This window comes from Portunus trituberculatus, chromosome 37 (assembly GCF_017591435.1).
Source record: "Portunus trituberculatus isolate SZX2019 chromosome 37, ASM1759143v1, whole genome shotgun sequence".
In the NCBI taxonomy this organism is placed as follows: Eukaryota; Metazoa; Arthropoda; class Malacostraca; order Decapoda; family Portunidae; genus Portunus; species Portunus trituberculatus.
The window spans coordinates 21603634-21620163 of NC_059291.1; the positions used below are offsets into that span (position 1 = coordinate 21603634).

Here is a 16530-nt window from a genome sequence, read left to right on the forward strand (position 1 = left end):
GGGGGTGAAGAGAGGAGGTAGCTAGCTGAAGAGAAAGTGGGTGGGAAGAGAAGGGGTGAAGGAAAGTAAGAGAGAGATAGATGGTGGGCTTGACCACCTTGCTAATTTTAGCATTACTTTACTTTTATTGGTAGTTTTTTTTTTTTTATTATTTATTTGATGCACGCTCAACGCTGTAAATTTTACTAGAATTAAATTTTAAATCTTGTCATATTCTGCCCTGCCAAGGAGACTGTTTTTTTTTTTTTTTTATGAACATTTTCATTTACAGGTGAAATTTGGTTATAATTGCTTGCGGTGTTGCCATATTTACTATATTGCTACATTTAGGGAACCACGTATGGCTTTTGTCCCTATTAAGCGTAAGTTCTTCGTATTTTTCAAGTTCGCTAGTTCTTATGGTTTCCCATGTTTTCAGTGCTTTATTATAATTTGATATGTTTAATGGAGTGATATTGTATTTAAGATGTAATTGTTCCGTGTTCAGTTGCTCAACTTCGTTACAGTGTATAAATCTTACAGCTTTATTTAGTATGGTTTGCATATTTCTTTTTTGGGTTTTTGAGGCCATGCATATTGGTATGGATGGGTATTCCATGACCGGTATTAGTAATGTTTTAACAAGAGTCGTTTTCATTTTTGGTGTTAGGTTGCTAAATCGTCTTAGTTGTGAAAGTATCCCTTTTCCCTTATTTATAGTTTTGCTGATGTGCCCATTGTATCCCGTTGATGCTATGTTTAGTCCAAGTAGCTTCCCATTCTTACAAGTGTCGATTTCTTTACCATTAACCATGATCTTTTGCATTTTGTATTGGGCTATTGGTAATATTTTGAATTTTTCTTCACTGGTTTTTATTTTCCATTTTCTTTCAAAGTTGTTTATTCTTTCGATTTCCCCTTTCTACTTTATATTTCATCATGAGTTTAGATTTGCTGGGTATTGTTATGACTTGTGTGACATCGTCAGCATACATAATGTCTATACAACCATGTTCAGGTGGAGGGAGGTCATTTGTGAATAGCGTATAAAGGGTTGGTGATAAAACACTACCCTGGGGCACTCCACTTAATAATGTTATGGTGTTACTGTGGTCGTTCCCTATGTTGATTTTAGCTTTTCTATTTTCTAAAAAAGTTGCATAAAATTTTTTCTAAAATGCTTGGAAGTTCTAGTTTTAATATTTTATATTTAAGCCCGTTGTGCCAGACTTTATCAAATGCTTTAGCCACATCTCGCAAGACCAAATAAACTTGTTTTTTGTCGGCTAAAGCATTGGCAATGGTTTCACATGTTGTTGTAATAGCAGTGTGAGTGCTTTTGTATGTTCTGAAACCGTGTTGACGTTCTTTTATGATATTCTTCTCTGTTAAAAAGGTGTTGAGTCTTGCTTGTATAAGTCTTTCAAAAATTTTTCCTGGCACTTCAAGTAATGATATTGGACGGTAATTTATAGGGTTTAATGGACTTTTATCTTTTTTAGGTATAAATTTTATGATTGCTTCTTTAAAGATTTCTGGAAAGTATCCCGTAGATAAGCAAGCATTAAAAATATTTTTAAGTTGTTCCAGGGTTTTATTTGTGCAGTTTTGTAATATTTGAATATTTATTTTAGTGAAGCCGGGAGCTTTCTTTTAGATCTTCGTATGTATGTTTTAGTTCTTCTAAAGTAATTTCTCTTGTATGATAATCTTCAGTGTTGAGTCTGTTTAAGTCTACGGTGGAAATGTCTCAACTCTGTTATGGTTTTCATTTATGTATTCGTTGACTAGATCAGCGTGTTGCTTGTCAAAGCTGTTATCTTCTTCCTCAGAGATCCTAAAAACATCTTTCCATGTGTTCTCCATTAAGTTGCACTTCTCTTTATCTGAGTAATACTTTCTTCCCTCGGTGTCTTTCATGTAATTTGTGTAAGTTGACTTTTTCCCTTTTAGTATTTTAATTTTGTTCCAGAACTGTTTACTGTTTTACAATTTATTGAAATATTATTTATTTTGTCTTCCCAATTTTTATTATATGCTTCTTTGCATTTTTCCTTTAATACTGCTTTTATTCTTAAGTACTCCCTGTATGTTACTGGTGTCCATCCAAAGTGTGTAGCGAATTCGTTTAAGTTATTAAATTGTGTTTCTAGGTCTTTAATCTCTGGTGTGATTTTTAATTGATATATGTGTTGATAAAAAGATTTAGGTATTGCAATGTCCATGGCACTTTTAACATTTTTTATCCAGTCTTTAGTTGCTTCTTCTAGTTGTTCAACATTGCTACCATCAAGGCTAGAAATCTTTATCTTTGTGTTTAATTTATGATGAAATAAGTCCCAGTCAGCTTTATTTATATTATGTATTTTTGGTTTTTCAGTAATAAAGGGTATGGTAGAAAGTTTGAAAATTACAGGTAGGTGATCAGAAGTTGTTATATCACCTTGTTCACTGATGTAGTTCAAGTAGTGATGCTTGTTTGAGAATATTTTATCAGGGTTAGTAGATGAGTTCTGCCTGAAAAAAGTAGGAAAGTAAGGACCAAGATGCAGTAACTTTCCTTGATTTATGAGTTTATATAAACTTTTACCGACAGTGTTATTATCCTTATTACCGAAAGTAGTGTGTCTTCCGTTGAAGTCTCCCAAGATATAGGTAGGAATGTTGTTACTTAAGAGTCTGTGAATGTCTGGATATGGTAAAAAAGGACGTCTTGGGGGTAAGTAAGTGGTGGCAATTTGTACTGGTCCCAAACTTGTTTCTATTTCGACAGATAAAAAGTCAGTGATGAAGTTATCAAAAAGTTTGTGATTAATATTGTATTTGATTCCTATTGCTGAACCATCATATATATTTTCACTATGATTTACTTTGTATGTTCTGTAACCAGGGATTTTTAGTTCTTCATTTGATTTTAGTCCGTGACTATTTATTAGTATTATATCTGGGTCTATTTTAAGGTAGTATGGTATTAATGATGTTTTATTTGTTTTCCAGTTCAGGACATTGTGTTGGATTATTGTTATGTTGCGTCTTATCTTTTGTGGAATTTCGTTACGGTGCGCGGATCACGTGTTCCTGCAGGTGAACGCTCCTGAATGAGTCCGGGTCTGATCTTGCGAAACTCGTCAGGCCCGACCGTAAAGAAGCAGTGTGTTAGAGAGATTTCATCGTGCTCAATTTTATGTAAGATTTGTTCCTCTTCATACTTTTTATTTGTGTATGTCCATTTGTACTTGTTATTTTGTATCCCTTTTAACAGCTCTCCAGTTGGAATATTAGGGGCCATTCTTTTCATTTGTTGTAAAAAAGTGTAAACCTAGATCTATAGCCTTTGGTTTCTTGGAGGGTGCTGTTTCAGCTGTTTTACTTAAGTTGCAGGTGCTACTTTGTCTGCTTAAACTTTGCTCTAGTGTTGGTGTTGGTGTCTCATCTTGGGGTGGTTGTAGACTCATTGCTCCAGTTATAGGTTGTTCTAGGCTAGTTGCACCAGTTAAAGGTTGTACTGGACTTACATCATCGTCATCAATTGGTATTATTAGGTTAGGTAGGTTGTTCATAGTTAGGATTTTATTTAGCACATTATTATAACACCCTGGCTTTTCCTGGTTTTTAGTTTGGGCATGTGCCACACATAAGTGAATTTTTAGTATTTCCTCCTTTGTTATTGTAGGGACATTGACTGTAGGCATTTTAGGTGTTATGTTAGACCCGGTGATGTTAGAGTAGGTCATATTTTCTTTCTTTTATTTCTGCTCTTTTTGTTTTTAGAATTTCTTTTCTTTCACGGCATTTCATCTGCAGGGCACTATGGTCTTCACCGCAGTTGACACATTTTTTACATGGCTCATTACACTGGTGCCATAGATGCCCTTCAGTGCCACACTCTGAGCAAAGTTTGTAGTCTCTGCTTTTAGGGCATTCATTGGTGTAATGTGTCTCCAGAGTGTAGCAGTGCATGCAACATTTTATGGGAACATAAGTCTCTAGTTTTATTTCATTACCAGGAATACTGATTTTAAAAGCTTTTATTCCTTTTTCTGTACACTTTTGGCTAGTAGTGATGAATGGAAAGTTACCTTGATTGTTGGGGAGTTTGGGAACTTATAGATATTTTCTATATCTTCCAAATTTAACCATTCATTTTTCCTAGCAATTTCTTCTCCAATTTCTACTACATTTTTTTCATAGATGATTTCATCGGTTCTAGGGATGATGATGCTCTTTTTTGCTCTTATCTCTGGAGGCATGACAGGAGCGAAGGCATTTTGAGTGAGTTCCTCTATGGTGTTGGTGGCAAAAAGGTTGTCAGTGTCGTGTTCGTGGACTGGTTGGACAACGAATCCATCTCTTGTGTTAAAGATTCTGCTTATCTCGATATCTTTTCTGCAAAGGATATCAAGAAGAAGGAGCTTGTTGTCATTGTTGATAGGGTTTCTAGACTTTATTTTAATTCGGGCCATGACATCCTATAAGGGGGCCGAGGCCCGACTGGCAACACATCTAATGGATAGAAATGATTAGAAGCCTGCCTAAGCAGACCAGTTTAACTGCTCGGCTGCTAAAAGCCGTCGTAACAGTCCTGGTCTGCAACCTAACCCTAGCCAAAGTTTGTGCCCGACCACACCTGTACGCTTAAGGCAGCAATCTAATTGCCCCCCCTCGAGCAAGCCTCGGGGCCGGACCTTCACGTACAGGCGGACGCTAAGGGCGAAAGGAAGGTATTAGTAGTAGGGAACAGGGGGCTGCAACACGGGCGAGCTCTCACCAAGCGGGAGAGCTCCGGTACACGTGTGCAGTGTCGGCAGGAAACGGGTGCCGTGGCCAGGGTAGCGGTGGCCGTGGGAAGCAGCAAGGGTGCTGTAGGTGGCGCCTCGAGCAGTCCTGGGAAAACCGTGCGCTAGTTTGGCGGGAAACGCCTCAGCTGACGTAAACAAACAGCTTTCCTGTCGGTGTGGCCGGCTGTGGGTGCCTTTACAGAACCTGGGCGGGCTCTCACCCGTAGGGAGTGCCCCGATACACAGGCCTGAGCAGGGGAGATGTTGGAGAACTCGGTGAAGGCGTGAACCGCAGGTAAGGAGAGCACAGGCCAGCTGGTGACAGGTTAGAGAGCGAGCTAGCGAGCGGTGCTACTGCTACGGCTGCCAGGCGCGGAGATCTCCTTGTAACATTGCATAAAATCCATGATGCCTCTGGAAACCTTAGTGAATCTTTCAAAGTTGTGATCCATAGCCTCAAAAGTTGCCAATGCTTGATGCATCTCAGCAAAACCTCTTGCCAAGCCCTGCCTTGTGAAAGCCCTAGGCTCTGGGGTGGGTGCTTCTTCTTCCTCTATGATCTGCTTCTCCAGTTGTGTCAAGTCCTCAGCAGATAACTCCTCTCCATGAGATTCCAGCAGCTCTGTAACATCATCAACTTCCATCTCCAAATCAGTTTCCTTACTCAGGGCAACAACATTCTTAATAATATGCTGAACTGTGTCCTCAAACCCATGGAAATCACCTACAAATTGAGGACACAGTTTTTTCCAAACACCATTCATGTTTGTTTGCTTAACCTCCTCCCAGGAATCAGCAATGTTCTTCACGGCATCAAGGATGTTGTAGGATTTCCAAAAGTCTTTTAGGGTCAAATTCTTCTTGGTTTCAGTTGCCTGTAAAGCCATAGCAATTGTCCTTCAGAGGTTGAACACTTGATGAGCAGAATAACCCCCCTCCTTTATTATCTCAGCCAACACTTTAGGAAATTCACCTGCTGCTTTCTCATCACCACTAGCAGCTTCACCTTGCACTTTAAGGTTATGGTAATTGGCCCGAGCCTTAAATCTCATAAACCAACCCCTACTAGCCACAAACTTTTCACTTTCATTTCCTTCCCCCTTTTCTTCTTTCAGTGCCTCAAACAATCTTTTCGCCCTCTCCTGAATCACCATAAGGCTCACTGAAATACGCCATTGATTTTGTTCTTCCAACTAAAGCACCAATAATCTTTCCATCTCAATAACTAGACCACAACGCTGCTTGGTTATCACTGTCGCTTTCATAGGAGCAGATCCTTTCACATGTTCCATAATGCGCTCTTTATCTTTGATGATGGTAGCCACAGTGGAACGACTAAGGCCAAGCGACCGGCCAATGTTTGTTGGTGTTTCTCTCTTTTGTGATCTCTTTATAATGTCCACTTTAACTTCCATGGTGATGGCCTTTCTCTTCTTTGATGCACTACCATCAGAAGAGTCTGCCTTACGCTTGGGAGCCATAACCAAGAGAGAAAGAGAGAGACGGTGCAAACAACCAAAATGGCGTATGTACAGAGACTTGAGACGCCATCTTCCTCGCCCTACAACCACAACAAAGCGTATTCTTCCGCCGCGCGCCCGAAACTAGTTCATGTTTGTTTGCGTCGCTTATGACGCTAAACCAAGTAAGACGGAATGATGTCTAATATTATTTTTTATGTTTTTATGGGCGTGTTTGTAACCACGAAATGTCGTAAGTCGAGATCGTCATAACCCGAGGACTCCCTGTATATATATATATATATATATATATATATATATATATATATATATATATATATATATATATATATTTTGTCCTAGCCTAACAGTGAAAAGAAGTTCAGTTGTTTGTTTATATTTTTCTGGGACTGCGACATTCCAAGGCAGAACTTCCAAGGAACAACTGGCCAAGATGAGCAGCTCTGTTGTTTATGAGTGGACAAAACTGTCTGAAGAGTTTCTCATACAGATCACTAAAGGCCGAAAATAGCAAAGAAAAAATAGCAACGACTTGCTGGGGATGAAGAGGCCACCATGTTTGTTTACAATTGACAAATGCGACAAAGGCAGAAGTGAGCTTGTGTGTGATGACCAGCGTCGACAACACAGGATAGCATCGGTTTACACTTTTGCCTGGCGGGTTTGTGGCTAATTTTGACCGGGTGGGTAGTGCATGAGATATGAATGTTGAATTGGAGAGTCAGTCAATTGAACCTTGAGGATTGGGTATTAATTAAATGAGTTTGAATTGGTGATAATTGGAACTGCGAATGGTCGAATCACAAGGATCCCCTGTACTTAACATACCCTGGTAGTGTAGTGCGTAATGACAGTGGATTGAGCCAGAATGTTTTACAGCAGATTTGCCTGGCCCACGGTGTTATGGATTCGCTCAACGTGAATATTTGGCGTTGTTGGTACCTGTGCAGACAGATGAAGAATTGGTTCTTCAGGTTGCTGGTGATCCTTGTCTTGCTCTATGGTTGTGAGACATGGACACTGAACACCAATCTGAAGAGGTGAATTGATGTCTTTGATACTAGATGCCTTTGTGGGATCATGGGGTACCACTGGTATGATTTTGTGTGAAATCAGCGATTTGCTCCATGAGACTGATTCGAGGCTGGTTACCAGCATAGTCTGTTAACGCCAACTGCGACTATATGGGCATGTGGCATGCTACCCAGAAGCCAGTCCTGCATATTAGGTTGTCTCCAAAAGAAATAACCCAGCATGGAGGAGGCCAAGGAGATGTCCACAGAACTCATGGCTGTGGGAAGTCGATGCCTCTTGCTGGGAATTACTTGGTACACGAAGGGAGCCTACATGGAGACTAGCAAGGCATGACTGCCTGGAGTAGCGCCATAGGGTAGGCGAGGCAATGTGCTCCCTGTCGTATGTCCCCCATAACTGATTGATTGATGTTGAAGGATGTAGTGATTTCTCTAATATGATGTGCTCTTACCCTCAGGAGTAGAAAATGTTTTTCACCCAACTCCTGGTGAGACTGTAGAATTGCCTCCCTCAGGAGGCAAGACAGGGCATACTCACTCAAGGGCTTAGCTCGATCTTTAGGTGAGAGGAAGAAATTCCTATATCTGGGATGTAAATCCTTGGTTCTTCCTTGAAATATGTGGAGAGCTCTAACGGGGCAAAGCAGCCACTCTTCCTTATCTCTCCCCAGAATCCCAGAGAGACTCATGAGCCAGAACTCCCAACACAATGGATTCAACAATGTTTCAGTCTTTTGGTAGATGAGACAGGATCATATCACCAACCTGCCAACAAAATTATCTGTTAGAGCCTGCAGTTTACTGACCCATTTCACCATGGCTAGGGCCACTAAAAATATTGTTTTCTTGGTAAGATCCCAAAAGGATTAGGACTGTGGGGGCTCGATGGGGGCCAGAGAAAGAGCCTTAGGGACCACACCTAGATTCTAGCTTAGCGTCCTGACTTGGGCCCTAGGAACCTCTGCTTCAAAAGCTTTGACCATGTTCTTCAGGACAGGGTCCTCGGCTAAGTTGAAGCTGTTCAGCGAAGACACTATTGAGCATTGACTTGTAGCCTTTAATGGCAGAAACTGATGGCTTACAAGTCTTATGTAGATACAGGAGGAAGTCCACAAACTTCTGGCTGGATGGTTTGGAGGCCAAATACCCACACCACTGTCTAAACTTCTTCCATTTGTGATAGTTCACAATGGTGGAATACCTTCTAGTGTTCACCATTGCCTGTGCAGCTGCTTTGGAATAGCATCAATGTCTGAGGAGTCGCTTCAGTCTCCACCCTACTAGATGAAGTGCATAGAGATTGAGGTGATGTCTGTAAAAGTGAGGTTGATGCAGAAGGTACTTTCTCGTGGGGAGTTATCTCTGAATGTCGATGGCCAACTCCTCTAGATTGGGAAGACACACCTTCTGAGGCCAAAAGGGGGCAACGAGAATGAGCTTGACACCTTTTGAGCTGCACAGCTTTTTTGAGCAGTTTCCTGATGACATGGAATGGTGGAAATGCAAAAATTTCCCTAAAGTCCCACTAGAAGAAAAGAGCATCTGTGGCAATCGCCATGGTGTCTGAAAACGGAAACACAGTGGCAATCGCCATAGTGTCTGGAAACAAAAACACAGTGGCATTCGCCATGGTGTCTGGAAACGGAAACACAAAGTTGGTTAGTCTGTAGTTCATCCTCGTGGCAAAAAGATCTACCAACAGGCAGCCCCACACCTTCCATAGGCTGTCACAAACACTTTGGTGAAACAACCACACTGTAGAGATGACCTGGTCCTTCTTGCTGAGATGGTCAGCCACCACATTGTTCTCACCTCTCACAAACCAAGTGAGAATAGTAACTACATTCTCTTCCTCCCACTGTAGAGTCTCCTGGGTTTCCCTGTTGAGCAATCTTGATCTCATGCCACTCCCTTTGCTGAGGAATAAAATTGCAGTGGTGTTGTCTGAGATGGATCGCTCTCAATTTCAAAATGTTGATGTGCTCCTGCTTCTTCTGAGAGGACCACTCACCACTCACTTCCATGTCCAGACCATATGCACCCCAACCGTCCAAAGAAGCATCTGTGTACAGTAAGTCCTCGTTATACGGTACATATGCGTTCCTGAAAACCTTCCCGTAAATTGAAATTACCGTATACCAAACCCATTATAACATGTAATAATAGGGGATGTGTTCCACCACGTCAAAAGTCACCCCCACAGACATGAAAATACATGAAAATAGTCATATAAAAAAATGCAAAGTACTACGCAAAAGAAATAAACAGAATATGTTTTTATTTACCTTTCACTCGCCACGTATTCTATCACATGATGTCCTCTATGGGACAGTAGGGACTTCAGCCCTTACTCATGATGCACAAAAAACACACCATAAGGACTTCACTTGTGTTCAGTGAGAAACGTGGGAAGAGACTGATTGTTGTGGTGGCCGTGCTGCGTGGTGGCACTAAGATACAGTGTAAACAAAACACAAGCGGATACCGTATCTGTGAATTTTTCTTACCGTAAATAGAATTGAGGCTAGTAATTACCAAACACTGTAACTATGAATTTACCGGATAATGTGGTGCCGGCAGTATAAGGAGGACTTACTGTACAAGAAGAGGTCTGGAATTTGGGTCTCCAGGGGCTGACCTAACCATAAAATGTCCATGGTCACCACCACTGAAGATCGTCTAATAATGGTGGGGTAACAGGAACGAGATGATGGTCACCCATCATCTTCCTGTCCAAAAGCTCACCAGTTGCAACTGGAGATTGCGCACACTGCGTCGGTTGGCTGGAACTAAGTGTGACATTGATGACAGGTATCCCAGCAGCCTCAACAACTCTTGAACTGGAGGGCTGTGTTGACTTGTGAACAACTCTATAGCTGCCAGTAGGTTATCAGTCTTCTTCTGGCTCAGAAAAATCTTAGAAACGGAAGAGTGAATCTCCATCCCCAAATATCGTGCAACTTGTCTGGGGATAAACACTGACTTCTTCTAATGTTGAGCTCCTCGCAGAACCATAGAAGTATTTCCCTCAGCCGCAGAGCCTCCTCTTCTGATGTCACTAGTAACAACCAGTTGTCCAAGTAATCAAGGAGGCAAATTCCTCTGAAATGTAGAACCACTGACACTGGAGCCATGACTCTCATGAAGACCTGTGAAGCTATTGACAACCCAAAGCAAACGACCTTGAACTGGAAACACTGACCTCTCCAGACATAGCAAAGGTACTTCCTGTTCCCTGGATAAACAGGAATCTGGAAAAAGTATCCTGTAGATCCACTGACATCATCCATCCAATTGTCTTTCTGAATTGCCAACAAAACTAAACTGTTGGTCTCTATTAAGAATTTTATCTTGGGAATGAACTTGTTGAGATATGACAAGTCTATCAGTGAATGAAACCTGCTCTTGACTTTGGGAACTACAAATGTGCAGCTGTAAAACCCTGGGCCATGAGACATAGACTCTACTGCTCCCTTTTTGAGAAGAGTCCATATCTCCTCTTCCAAAGCTCTCTCTCTCTCTCTCTCTCAGTTGGGTGAATAACTCTAAAAGGCCATCAGGGACTCTGATAGCAGTGGTTGCCCAATGAAGGGAATACAGTACCCTTCTCTCAACACTCTTACCACCCATGCCTCTGCACCAAAATCTTGCGAGTCTTTCCAACTCCGAGAGAGACAGCCTGCTACTTGTACGGTCAAGAGGCATGACTCCTACTTGCAAAAACCCAGCTTAGCATGTTCATGGTAATTAGGGCGGGAAGAACCAGCCTGAGGTGGCATAGGAATTGCCTTCATGAAAGGCTTCCTGGGATAAGTAGACAGTCAAGAAAAGGAAAGCTTCACTGCCAGGTGACTGGGTAAGGGTAACACAGTAGGAAGGGCCTTTTTTCTCTTTAGTGCCTACACAGCTGCTTCTTGAAAAGACTGGGAGATTATCCTCTCTGCATTGGCAATGACTTGAGAAAGCCTGTGCTTATCAAACATCAAACAAAAACTGTGTGCCCAACAAAGAGTGCCTTAAAGCCAGCTTATCTGACACTGAAAAGAAGGAAGGCAAATTCCTGAAAAATCAAGTCCCTCCTGAAGGACACTAAATTAAATAGAACCAAGGAAGATTTCTTAGCTACATCCTTCATGGCCTTCTGCATGCTATCTACTGCTTTAGAATCAGCAAGTCTCTGTTTGGAATCTTATCATGCAGATCAACTGAGTGAATGCACCAAAGATCCAAAACTGGAGGTTCTGAATCTCTTGAATGGATCTCATCGCTTCTTCCATCTGACAGGTCAACAGTGGTGATTCTGAAGGGAGCATCGTGCGCCTTTTGGATAGAATACTGCCCTAGCATGGGAATAATGAATAAGGAGCGGCCTTTCGTAGAGTCATTGCTGACTTCATAGAAGCACTGCTTGTGTCTAGCAGTGTAGAGAAGGATGGCTGACTTTCCCTTCTCCACTCTGTTAAAAGTTTGTGCGTAAAATCCAAGGTCTCTGACATTGGCCATGACCACTTAAATTGCACAAACTCACTTCCTGGCCTGGCCACAATGAAAATCTTCCTCTGCTGGGCCCACCGATCTCTTTCACAGACCAATTTCCCCTTTGGCATCACTAAATTGGTCAGAGATAAAAAAATAAAGTGAGACAACTTCAAAAGGTCAGGGGCCATACCCTCACCTTCCTACTCAGGAAGTTCATGCCTTCCTTTGTCATCCTCCTCATCAGAAGATGAAGCAAGAGAAAAAAACACCCACTTACAAATGTGACTCTGGTGTGGGCGAGAAGACGTGGGGATGAGTCTTCGTCGTCACAGAGATATGTAGGTTCACAGAGAAACACCAAAAGAGGCTGGTTGGTGTATTCTGGGGCCAAGAAGTACAGAGGCGACCAAGGTGGGTAAGCCGTGGACCGCTGGGACGTCTGCTACTCATGGTGCTGGCGCCTGGTGTGAGAATCGGTAACTATACAGTGTACTCTTACCATCTCACACAAGGGCACATTTACTGTGTTCCTACCTAATGTGTACATACTTCACAAGTATTGGTACATACATAGTCAATTATATGTATCCACACCTCCCTCCCTCTCACGCTCGTAGTGCAGTCTCGGATGGACTCTTTTTCCTTGAGCCTAGGAGAACGTCGTGGGGATTGTGGGGGGTCAGTGAGAGAGGACTGGTTTTCTGTGTCCAAGCAAGGGGCCATGGGAACTTGCTGGGGAGAATCATCAGGGGATGAGGGTATCGAGCGGATGAAGCGACGGTTCCGCCAATACACACGGCCGCTGGGAAGGGGAATTTCGATGTCCCGGGTTCTGACGTAGCCCATCACCACGACAACCTTGTTCCAGCGGCGGGAGGTCAGGTCCTGGATGTGTACCTGCTGACCAACACTCATCCTGGGAAGGGCCCGGGCCGTCACTTGGCCTGCACGGGCAGCGGCTCGGCGGTCACAGTCCTCTTGCCGTGCTTGCCATTCCTGTGAGAAGGAGGAGTCTGGGTGGGCAGGCAGGCATGAGCGCAGTGGACGGCCATAAAGAACCTGTGCTGGGGAGTGTCCTGTGAAGTTCGGAGTACTGCGAAGTTTGAGCAGGCCCCAATCAAAGGCTTCAGTCAATGTCTCCAGAGGGTGCAGTTTTCTGGATCAAGTGCTTAACAGACTTGACCGCAGCCTCAGCATGGCCATTAGACTGGGGCTGGTGTGGTGACGACATAGTGTGGTACACGCCTCAACGCTCCATGAACTTCCGGAAGTCCGAGCTAGTGAACTGGGGTCCGCCGTCTGTGCAGAGGCAGAGGGGAACACCAACTTCCCTGAAGAACCGGCAGAACATCCGGATAGTGTGGAGAGTGGTTGTGTCATGACCACAAGGAATGACGACAGGCCACCCTGAGAGTCGGTCCGCAATTACTAGGAAGGACTTCCCTGCCACCGAGAAGAAGTCTGCAAAGACTGATTCAAAGGGCCTGTTTGGGTGGTCATCCGACATCAGAGGTTCTTGTTGCTGGCTGGGCAGGAGGATTTGGCATGACTTGCAGGCTTGTACAGTGTTGCGGATGTCAGAATCGATGCCCGGCCAAAAGACAGTCTGCTGTGCCCGTCGCTTAGTGGACTCCACACCTCTATGGTTATCATGGAGACGAGCCAGGGTGTGGCGGCAGAGGGCGGCAGGAACCACAACTCGCTGCCCATACAGGACGAGCTCTCCGTCAGCAGAGAGGCTGTCCCGCAACTTCCAGTAGGGCAGCACTGAGTTGGGCACCCAGTGGGAACCCAGATGTCACGTACTGTAGGAGCTGAGAGTACGTGGGGTCCTTAATTGCAGTGCTCCGAAGCTCTTGTAGGGTCCGATCAGCGTCCTGGCGTAAAGGGTCTGCTGCTGTGACAGCGCTGACGGTGTTGATGCTAATGAGAGCTTGAAGGTGGGCCGTGATGTCAGCACAGATGTTTTCATCCTCAGGTGTGGGGTGGTCAACTGGGGCTCTGGACAGTGCGTCAGGGATGCAGAGGTGTTTACCAGCCCGCCACACAGCTGTGAACATGTAAGGTGAGAGCTTCTCCTTGAGACGCTGGAGGCAGGGGTTCTCTATGGCATCTAGGGTGTAGTGGTTCAGTATTGGAACCAGAGGCCTGTGGTCAGTCATCAGGGTAAAGTGTTGCAGACCAATCAGGTATGGTCAACACTTAGACATGGCCCAGACAATAGCGAGGAGCTCTAGCTCGATGGTAGCATAGCAGGTCTCGGCGTTGGTAAGAAAGCATGACCCACACTGGACCAAGCGTAGACTTCCTCGGCCATGATCCTGGAGCAGAGTATATCCGACACCATTGAGGCGTGAGGCGTCTGTCTGCAGGATGACTGGCAGGGTAGGATCAAATGATGCAAGGACTGGAGGACTGAGGAGTACAAGATTCACATGTAGGAAGGCCTTGTCATGGTCTGTTGTCCAGAGGAATGTCCGTTTGGGGCTCATCAGGGGGTGTAGAGGCTGGGCTGTGGAAGCAATGGCTGGGGTAAATTCAGCCAGTTGATTTACTAGGCCCATGAAGGAGCAGAGGTCCGTCAGGTTGGAAGGAATCTGGAAGTCACGGATGGCCTTAACCTTAATGATGTCTGCTGCAATGCCTTTGCCCAAGAGGGTGTACCCACAGAAGGAAACACAAGGGTGGGCTACCACAAACTTTTCCTTATTGAGTGGGATCCCATCCTTACGGCACCTAGTGAGCATCTGGTTGATTCTCTGGAGATGGGTGGGGTAGTCCTTGTCAAAGAGAAAAATGTCGTCGATGACCTTCACATAGTTCTCCATACCCTGGAGCATCTGGTCACCACGGAGGCAGAAGGCGTCGCCGGTGGCAGTGAATCCCATGGGGCCTCGGCAATGGTAGAAACATCCGTATGGGGTGATGAAGGTAGTCAGGTGCCGGTCTTCTTCAGTGAGCTCCATCTGCCAATAACCACAGAGGGTGTCTGCAGTGCTAAAGTAGCGGGCAGACGGGCTGACACTGCGGATAGTGGCAAAGGGCGTCGGTGAAGGGTGGGTTGGACGAGGAGACCTGACTATTAAGTTTGGTGAGGTCGACGGTGATCCAGACACCTTGAGATTTGGCAACAACGACGAGAGGGTGGCACCACTCTGATGGTTCATCGCCAGCAGGTTTGATGATTCCTTGCTGTACCATGTAGTCAAGTTCCTCCTTAACTTGACTCTGGAAAGTGAAAGGAATTTGCCAAGGGGTGTGGATTGCGAATGAATCCTCATGGGCTGGCCTGCCATGCGCCTAAGTGGGGCCGTCTTGAGGTCTTCCTTAGAGGAGAGCACGTCCTGAAATTCCCGGAGGAAGTAGTCTATGGCTGCTGCAGGGGACATGCTGGATGAAAGGGCAGGCTTCTCACATCTGAGAGCATGTGTCATTTCCAAAATAGGTTTTGGGAAGTTGGAAGAGATAATGGCCAACTCCAGACAATGGCCATATGAAAACAGTGGGATCTGAACACCTTCATGTACCTGGATCTGGGCGAGGCAAGACTTCTTACCCAGGTGGAGGGTAGCGGTAAACGACCCCAGTGTGGGTGACATCGGAGAACCATCTGCTGTGAGGGTGGTAGATGTAGGCATGGGGTGAAGTGATGGGAGGAAATGAGAGCGGCATTGTTGTCGTCGTTGTAGTGGTGTAAAACATCACCGGATACATGTAGACGGTCCAGGACTCGATGGGGTCGTGGAGGTACATGTAACCGATGGTAGAGTACCACTTGAGCATGTAGGAGTGCTGGAGCTGACAGGAGGGGTGGTGACGTGGGCAGGAAGCGTGGTGGGTGGGGTGGAAGGGCTGGTAGTGGCTGTGGCTACAGACTTTGCTACTGTCAAGCACTACATCATGGCCAGGAACTGTTCTCTGTCCTCCTGCCTGCGTTGTTCCGCCTCCTGGCGTTCCTGATAACGTCTCTGCTCCTCATGTTGTCGTGACTCCTCCAAGTACCGTATCAGGTAAAGTAGTTCAGCAGAAGATTAACTGTGAGAGAATCCACGATGAGGTGTGAGGTTTGGTGGAGCAGCATGGAGGACGATGGTAGGTGGAGCGAAGGGGAGGTGAGGGGGCGAAGCACCAGCCTGCACCTCAAATGCACCCATCAGCGGCTCCTGTACATCTGCTGTTGTCTCATCATGGGTGTGTTGCACTTCTGAGTGTTTGTGAAACGGTGACCCATCCATGGTGTCAGGAGTGGCAGTGAGAAGCACTCAGGGAGAAGACTGGAAACAGCAGTAATTGTGGCTCTAAGGAAGGAAGACATGTGGTGTGGGCGAGAAGACGTGGGGATGAGTCTTCGTCATCAAAGAGATATGTAGGTTCACCGAGAAACACCAAAAGAGGCTGGTTGGTGTATTCTGGGGCCAAGAAGTACAGAGGCGACCAAGGTGGGTAAGCCATGGGCCGTGGGGATGCCTGCTACTCATGGTGGTGGCGCCTGGTGTGAGAATTGGTAACTATACAGTGTACCGTCTCACATGAGGGCACATTTACTGTGTTCCTACCTAACGAGTACATTAGATGGACACTACTTAATGTAATGTGTACCGTAAAGATGTACTGCGGCCGTAGGTATTGTTCTACTACCCCACACCACGCCACACATTCAGTTGTACTCAACGCAGCTTGGAGTACACTCACACTCGCCTGGCAATCTACTTGCCTGCCTTTCTTTGACTGGTCCTCCTGTCAAGCACAGCCAGTCTACCTCTACAGTCTACTGTCTAC

The 16530-nt window shown here is 44.9% G+C and overlaps 1 protein-coding gene across 1 annotated transcript; it reads right to left on the reverse strand.

Annotated features, from left to right (window-relative positions):
- Positions 1 to 12997: 12997 nt before the first annotated feature.
- LOC123514158 (uncharacterized protein K02A2.6-like) lies at positions 12998 to 13913 on the reverse strand. Its single transcript, XM_045271808.1, has 2 exons — positions 13558 to 13913; positions 12998 to 13490 (listed from the first exon to the last, which is right to left on the reverse strand). The coding sequence occupies exons 1-2, from the start codon at positions 13911 to 13913 to the stop codon at positions 12998 to 13000; spliced, it is 849 nt and encodes a 282-aa protein (XP_045127743.1).
- Between the last annotated feature and the right edge of the window lie 2617 nt (positions 13914 to 16530).

Excerpts from the sequence above, each read along its gene's own strand:
- LOC123514158 (XM_045271808.1), bottom strand. The coding sequence starts at position 13,913 with ATGACTGACCACAGGCCTCTGGTTCCAATACTGAACCACTACACCCTA. Across the intron at positions 13,491-13,557 it reads ACGTACTCTCAGCTCCTACA|CCTCTCTGCTGACGGAGAGC; the intron begins GTACGTGACATC and ends GTTGCGGGACAG.